This window comes from Ascidiella aspersa, chromosome 2 (assembly GCF_963924565.1).
Source record: "Ascidiella aspersa chromosome 2, kaAscAspe10.2, whole genome shotgun sequence".
In the NCBI taxonomy this organism is placed as follows: domain Eukaryota; kingdom Metazoa; phylum Chordata; class Ascidiacea; order Phlebobranchia; family Ascidiidae; genus Ascidiella; species Ascidiella aspersa.
The window spans coordinates 4,512,663-4,520,721 of NC_139448.1; the positions used below are offsets into that span (position 1 = coordinate 4,512,663).

Genomic DNA, 8,059 nt, shown 5'->3' on the forward strand with positions numbered 1-8,059 from the left:
TAGAATTTCTGCCAGACCCCCTCCCTCCAAACAAATGAAACATTGTTTTCCAGGGTGATGTTATGCATGTTTTAATGCTGTTTTCACTCGTTTCTTTTAAATTATAATTCTCTATTTATTAGCTAGGAATGCTTGTTCTTTAATGAGGCGTTTCGTTAGTTCTAGTCCTGCTATGCTCTGTGCACTTTAGTTTAGTCGTTGCGTCCGACCGGCCGAAAGGCATGTTAGTGTTCTACTTTAATATACATAAAAGGGCGTATCTTTATGGAATCCAACACCAAGTTGGTGTGTTGTACAACTTTGGTTTTGGTATGATGTACATCGAAGGAAACAATTAATTGAGCTACGATAACATGTCTAAAAAAATTTACTTTTTACGCAATCCCTAAGCTAAACTATCAGGCAACATTTTATGTTATTCTTGGTGGGTTAAACATTTAGCGAGAAAGCTAGGTCAATCTATATGCTTTATCAACGTTTGGTCAACTGGAGCTCTCCAAACACACGAAAAATCGCTCAATTCAATTTTAGCAACGCGCTTATCCCTACAATGCACGCATACCTGTAAGTGTAACTTCTCCTGTTTGGATCATTTACTTCGACTAATTGCGCTGGCTTGCTGTTTTAAAATGTATTTTTGTAAACCTAATTGTATTTTGCTAAAAATAACGCTTTCCGCGACCCTTGACTGTCAAACAAAAAAAATCTGATGTTTACTCGCATTGGTTAAAGTAATATGAAGGGAATTGTGTTAAACTAGTTTTAAATAAGGGGAGACTTTGTGTGAATTGATTAAATTTGGTAAGCCCTTCAACTAAAGCATTTAGGTAAAAAGCTTTGTCTTCAACTTTAAAAACATTCCCAGAAATCAAATTTATTCTGGTCTAATGCTCGCCGTATGAGCTGGCCTTGTTATGAATATACGTTAGTTTGTAGCTAAAGACCAAATTTAGTTCTGCGTGCAATATTTTAATCTTTCTTTTCTGTTTCCCTTAGTAAAAATGTATGCGTGTTTATAGAATCGTTATGTGAAACAAAACTGCTTCACACTTTGACATATTGTGTATGGGAAGGTAGCATTGCTTGTTGCCAATTTAATGTCATGTCTGCGGAAAGGTATGAAAATATATTTTCAAATACAGTTACGGATATATACTCGAACACTTTATTAAAGTCGATTTTTGTCAAGACCTGTACATTTACGTTGACAGCTAATTCGCTGTTTACTCCACAAATTTTATCGTGTATAATTTTACAACGATTTGAGCAAAATGATTCCTAGGAAACATTTTTGGTATTGAAATACTCCATTTTGATTTGTTTGTTTACATGTTTACAGTGAACTAATTACACCTTACAAAGATACTGTACTGTGTTGCACAACACCAAACTCAGCAAAAATGGTATATAATCCCAAAAAACGCCTTTTAAAAACAAATTTGCTTTTATATAGGGAAATTGCAATGTGCTGTTGCAGTTTGCTTTAACATACAACATATTGCTTTCTTGTTGAATAAACATAAGATACATGGTCGAACAATTACTGGTTTGTTCAAAATTCTTCTCATTCTGTATGATTGGTAATGTTATGGAAAACCCACTGCAACTAGTGGTTGTGCCACTTTTGTTATCATAAGGTGCTTTGCAGACGTTTCCTTCTAAACCCGAATGTGATGTATTTAAAACGTGTTATATTGTAAATGTCTACTAGATCATTTTCTTTCTTCATTTACGCTGTTTGTGTACCCTAATAAACAAATAGCATTATAGGCTAAAACAAAATCTTAACTACGTCAATGTGTGGACTTTATTTGTGTGGCTGTATATACTATGGCAAAGCAGACTGCCATTTAGGTTTTTATTGCGTGAAATGTAAAAAAACGTGTGGTTTTCAAGTGCTTCGACTTCTGTTTTTCATTTAGTTTCCAAATGCACGTTTTGGTGGAGTTTTGTGTCTGCTTATCAAGCGCCAAGTTTTTAATAATTAAAAGCACTTGCGAATCCGGCTATTACGGACAATTTATTACGAAATATAAAAGAAAATGCGAATGAACTGAATACGCTGACACAATCGGCTCAAAATTGAAACTTTTATGTTAACACAATATTAAACCAAACCTGGGTCCAATAAACTTTATGGCAATTAAGTTTTACAATTTTTAACAGAAACAAGAATAGGCTTCTATAAACTAAAAGAGAGCTGTTGGGTTTTTCAAGCGAGCCATTGATGTTCAACCTCCGTGGAGCTACAAATGTTGCAATAGCGCCAAAGCAGCGCATCAACTGCAGCATCTCACTCCCTGGGTCTACCTCTCCCGGACTTTTTGCCCGGAGGACCTTTTCCTCTTCCACCATCACCACCTCCATGAGCTCCTCGACCCCTCGCTCCGAACACACCTGAAAAACAAAAGTTGTTAATTGAGCAACTTTTTAATGACTTATTCTTGGGTAGAGCTCAGTATACCACACATTATATCGAAAATGTTATAATTAGGGCGAATATTTTTTGGCCTGAAAATAATTTATTTTGATAAAATCTTGACCTGTTAGTAATACATTGATTTAAATTACCTAGGCGTCGTTAATCACGCGTTTTTTATACCGTAAGTTGCTCTAATAAAGATATAATATGGTTAAAATTGAACTTATATCAAAACTAATTTTTTTTTGATAACATGAAAGATAAATTTCAAAATAACCGAACGACCAATTTCAAAAGTGACTATAGTTTTTTTTAATTTTGTAAGCGATTTATGTGCAATTTTATTCGATTTCGACTTAAAAAATTTTGACAAAATTTTGACTTTTTTTGACAAGTTAAAAAATATTCGCCCTAGGTTATAATACATGGGTGGGCACTGGGCAACCTACAGCCAGCCAACCAGAACCAGGCAATTTTTGTTTTCTACTTTGTGCAAATCGTGTTCCTGCATTGATTGAAACATGTAGTTATATCCTTTTAGTCGTTGCAGTTGTTATAATAAGATGGGTAAAGTCTACACAGTTAAAATTTGACGGCGGGCGGTGGCCTCTTTGAGTTTGGTTTTGGCCTGCGACAAGAAAAAAGTTACCCAATACAATAAAACTAGGACCACCCGCTGACCAATTGTCACAATATTAAATTTTGGACACAAAAAAATCTGCTGTTCAATTATTTCCCCTATTATATCTCAGAGCCTGTGCTTTTAACCGTTTTGAATAACGACCCAGCAAAGCTTAGACAACCGAGTTATCTTAAACTTTTTGCAAGAAAACTTTTGCATTACCAAGTTTAAATTGAGTTAGTATAATTCATGTGTTTGCATTGCTTCATTAATTTTCTTTTGGTCAGAAGTCAGAACCAATCTCAAATAATTAGTCTACCCATGTGATGTTCAACAGTCTGGTAACCCAATCATTTTAGCTGTCAACTAGGGATGTCCGATAATATCGGATCTAAGCCGATACCCGATGCCAAGTGGTAATCGGTGCTAATTCAAGAGTCTTGAATCAAGACCACATTAAAATAAGAATTTCTGCCATGATTTGAAATCCAACGCGGTAAGTTGACAATTTAATCAAGTCCATATTCCTCTCGAATTGGACTTAGTAACTACGTCATTCGGTATCATATTACTTTTTGTCCAAAAATATCAGTCATCGGTATCATAACAAAAAGTCAAGCATCAGACATTCCTACTGTCAACCCACTTTTGGGGTTGTGACACATGGGTGGAAAACCCCATAAAGTGGAGTTTTTGCCAATAGTGCCTCACCTTTTCCCCTGCCACGTCCAGGTCCGCCCCTTCCCCGACCTTTATCCCTGGAATCCTCCTTGACCATATCGATCACCTCATCGGGGATGCGAAGGTACTTGATGGTGCTTCCCCTGATGTAACACTCAGGCATCCTCCAAAAGTGGTCGCCATCCTGAGTGAACATATGTTATTCAGTAAAAGTTGAAACTTAATATATTGAGAATGAAAAATCCAATGAAGTTATATTTGTGCATTGACTAAATAAAAAGGAATTCTATATCTATAAAAATATAGGTAAACTTAAATGAAGAATGATTAAAAGCTATACATATAAAATTCTGTGAAGTGGTTACCAACATACAAAGTTTTTCTAATACATTCGCTTTTACAATCTAGCCATTTGATTTACACTTAGTCATTTTTGGTTTAAAAATCAAGTAGTATAAAAATGCAACAAATGTGAATGGTTGATGTCAATTTTAATTCTAAAGCGTCATAATTTAACAACAACAAAGAACATCTTGAAGCAACCACTGAAAAATCAGCACAGGAGCTTACCCTAGATGTGCAAATGACTTCACGCAGGTTTATGTTCATCCAGTTGTCACAACTAACTAAATGTCCATTGTATGTTTCACCATTCTTCAATTCCACCAGCTGTGAGTAATAACATTTTCATAGACATAAGACAGGGCCCAAAACGAAACAATTTAGCCTGATAAACCTGGTTAGTTAGCGAAAGACACAGACATAAAACTATTAGAATTGATTTTTTTTAATTTCATAGAAATGTATTTAATCTAAAACATTTAAATAGGCAACACTGTCTAATCTATGCTACCTTTTTTAATAATAATGCTACTACGTTTTACCAATATGCCAAGTTATAAAATGAAATTGTCAAGATAAACAATCTAAGTACGAAAATTTGAAACTTACCATAGGATGGTTGACCGCCGTTTTCAAAAGCGAAAGGGGAAGCTAAAAACAAACATACTTAAAGTTAATACAAAGAACCTGTTCTAACAGTTCTGTGGGTTCTACGGCCGAATAAAAATGTCTAAACTCACCATTTTAGCTTTCCGAAATTTTACAAATTCGACTATTTACGTTTTTACTACGAAAACATGTAAGCTTGTTCCGCAGCACCAGAGTAGTACTCTTCAAAATATCCTGAGCGTTAGTGGAAAGATGGTTGTTTTTGTTACATGGCAGTACTTTAACCAGAGAGTCGAACCGTTTGACTTTTTCGGTTCAGGTTCGGTTCGGGTTCAAGGATTTTTTCGGAATCCGGTTCAGTTCTGGATTCGGTTTTGAGCAATTTCATAAAGTTCCGGTTCGACTCCCTGACTTTAACAATATATTAATTGTTTTTTTTAAGCATTGTGTGTGTTATAGCGAACTATATGCGGAGCACTGCTTTTCAGTACATCACATGTCGATTTGACAACTTAAACGTTTATTTGGTTCAATTTTTAAATTATTTTTTCGGTTTGTTTTTCAAAACTAACCTATGCAGAAAACATACCATCTAAAATTTCATCTTGGTTTTTTATTGGTACTCGACAAACAAGAAAATCATAACACAAAACAAATTGATGAGGCAATTTACTACTTTAACAAAAAAAATCTACTTCAATAAATTGGCTAGCTGAGTAGCTAACACGCAAATTAGTTAATATGGTTGCAATCGTAAAATATCACAATACGACAAATACAACAAAAATTCTGTAACACATTAATAAAAGCTAAAACTTCTGCTTGTCCTCAAACAATTGCCCGAGCAAGATAATAGAATTGCACCAATGCAAAGAAATTGTGTTTTGCTGTTTAGCGTAAGCCGGTGCTACCAAGGTGTAGGCATGGGTGCAGGATTTTGAAGGTAGGTCATCACAACCGCAGAAACAGATAACCTGGAAAACAAAATGAATTAAGTAATATGCAACAAAATATGCACTTCTCGCTGGGCTGCGTAGTCAGAACTCAATAGAGTCACTTCATTTCACTGTTGTCAGTAAAACTATTGATGTCCCGAATCCAACATGCGCAGTACCAAATTTGAAACCGATAAGATTTTAAACTGTAAATTGTACAGCTGAAATAGCACATAGTAGAATTTTTTCCAACCACATATTGTGTGTTTTACGATCCTGTAGATCCACTTTATTTTTAAAACTTTATTGGGTGAAATACAAGCTAAGATGAAGGGCTCTGAATGTTTTTTTAACTGACTCCACAAACCTCATTTACACCTTTGGTTTTAATGATCGAAGTGCAGATATTTAAGTGGAACTTGTTATAACAAAATAATGTTTTTTTAAAAAAATAGTTGTATTTTTGCAGTAAATTGTATTTACACTATGAAAAAAAGATTTTACACTTACATAAAGCTGCTTAAAACTTGGCGACTGTCTTCAGATGATCGGGAATTAGCAAAACTGACCAGAGAACAGAACACAGCTCCCCAAGCGCACCATTTGATCTATGAACAAAAGTTCAGTCACAAGAATTATACATATATGCTTGAACTAATTATATAATTTGTTTGTCATATGAGTTTATTGCATGGCAAAAAAACTCTATTTGGTTGATCACTAACTGCTAAAATTTACTTCTTTTTTATTGATTGAACTCCTGCTCAACCCTAGAAATAAATTTAACATAATAATTCTATGCGTATATCAGGAAAATTTATGTAGATCAATAATTATTTTGCTACAACACAACACAATTCTTAAACACACATAATTTACTGCAACAACATAAGTTACTATTATATATCCTAACCTTCAGCATAAGTCCACACATGCTGAATATCATGGCCAGTAAATTCATGTAATCTGGAACTGGGTCTTCGCCTCCACTAACTTGCTTTGGCTTGTATCTAAATAAAAATAAAATAAATTATGAAACATAAGATTTTTTTGCCTGGTCTGCATGTCATGCAAACTTTTGTCCAGGTATTATTATTGCCAATTTTTTGAAGATGAAGTTTTGTGCGAGGTTGGAAAAATTTGACCAGTTGAAACTCACATCGGTGCCAGTAACACTGCATATCTGTAAAAACTCTTAAGCCGCGAAAAGTCAAATAAAGGTGCACAAAAGTTCCATTGCGCATATGATTTTCAGTTCAATACTTCATTTTTAACAGTGAACATATAGAAAAACATTATTATAGCCTAACAAATTTTAGCAGAAACTTTATTACTCCTGCGGTAATTTAGGCTATATACCTAAACATCTCCCCCGCCCCATTTAGGTTTCCAATCTGGTTTGTTTACATATTAAAGTTATTTATTGCACCTTTAGAACTTAGGGTTAGTAAGTTAGCAATCAAACATAAAATAAATATACGAAAGTGTTTAACAAAATATTGTTTAACGAAATATTAAACACTGCTGAGAAATAGATGGAACTCGTCTTTTGGTGTGAAAGTGATTGATCGACTTTCGGCAGCAGGTAAATCCAATTGTTCACAATATTTAGCATAAAACTAACTTTATACGGTCTGTATCATTCGTTTATTGCGAGAATTAAAATAAAATCGGAGTCATACAAACACACTGCATATAGTCTCAATATTATTTACTAAAAGCGTTAGACATTCAAGGTATAAGTTTCTAAAGTTTACCTGAAGAGTTTGTAAGGTCGGGTTTTGTCATCTTCAACGGGTTGCCTTGTAGTTGTGGTTACAGTTTCTGATTCCATAGTTTTGTTTAAGCTTGGATACTTAATTTAAGCTTGGATATACTCACCGCTTGTTGAAAAGCAAAATGTGCGAAGTCAGCTTCTTGTGATTTTACTATAACTTAAGAACGTCAGGCGCAAAGGTTTGCTTTTATTTTTTTTCTTCTTAAAAATAACAATAAAATAGATAAAATTATGAGTTTTTGTCTGTACTTGTTTTAATATAAATATAATAGGTAACGTCACCGTTAACAACAAATCAATACCTGGTCAAATTAAAAAAATTAGAAGAGTTTCATATCCCGTAAATGATGATGTAATTGGCGCAAGAATATCGACGTTACCAAAGTTCATAGAAATTACTACACAGATTTTGGACAAAAGTACAGTACCGGTAGGTGAAAAACTCATATTAACTTATTTGCCATGAATAACGGCAATAGTTTTGTATTTCTTTATGAAAATGTACGGCTAATTAACTTCGAAAACAATCTCAGTATTGCTCGACAAATGATTAAAAGTCTGTCCAAATTTCGGCACTCTCCCGGCCGTCGCCTATATCAGCAAAAGCCATATTTCATATTGACAAAGAAGGGCGATTGTATAACATCTTTTCTAACAATAACCTGACACAA

At 34.2% G+C, this 8,059-nt stretch overlaps 2 protein-coding genes across 2 annotated transcripts; both read right to left on the minus strand.

The window, feature by feature from the left end:
- Positions 1–2,001: 2,001 nt before the first annotated feature.
- On the minus strand, positions 2,002–4,882 carry LOC146163241 (U6 snRNA-associated Sm-like protein LSm4). Its single transcript, XM_083380408.1, has 5 exons — positions 4,808–4,882; positions 4,677–4,718; positions 4,296–4,394; positions 3,756–3,909; positions 2,002–2,397 (listed from the first exon to the last, which is right to left on the minus strand). Exons 1-5 carry the CDS (start codon positions 4,808–4,810, stop codon positions 2,294–2,296), a joined length of 402 nt encoding a protein of 133 aa, XP_083236534.1. The 5' UTR covers positions 4,811–4,882; the 3' UTR covers positions 2,002–2,293.
- A 392-nt stretch (positions 4,883–5,274) lies between these two features.
- LOC146163242 (PAT complex subunit Asterix-like) lies at positions 5,275–7,508 on the minus strand. Its single transcript, XM_083382220.1, has 4 exons — positions 7,369–7,508; positions 6,525–6,621; positions 6,122–6,219; positions 5,275–5,650 (listed from the first exon to the last, which is right to left on the minus strand). Exons 1-4 carry the CDS (start codon positions 7,443–7,445, stop codon positions 5,584–5,586), a joined length of 339 nt encoding a protein of 112 aa, XP_083238346.1. The 5' UTR covers positions 7,446–7,508; the 3' UTR covers positions 5,275–5,583.
- Between the last annotated feature and the right edge of the window lie 551 nt (positions 7,509–8,059).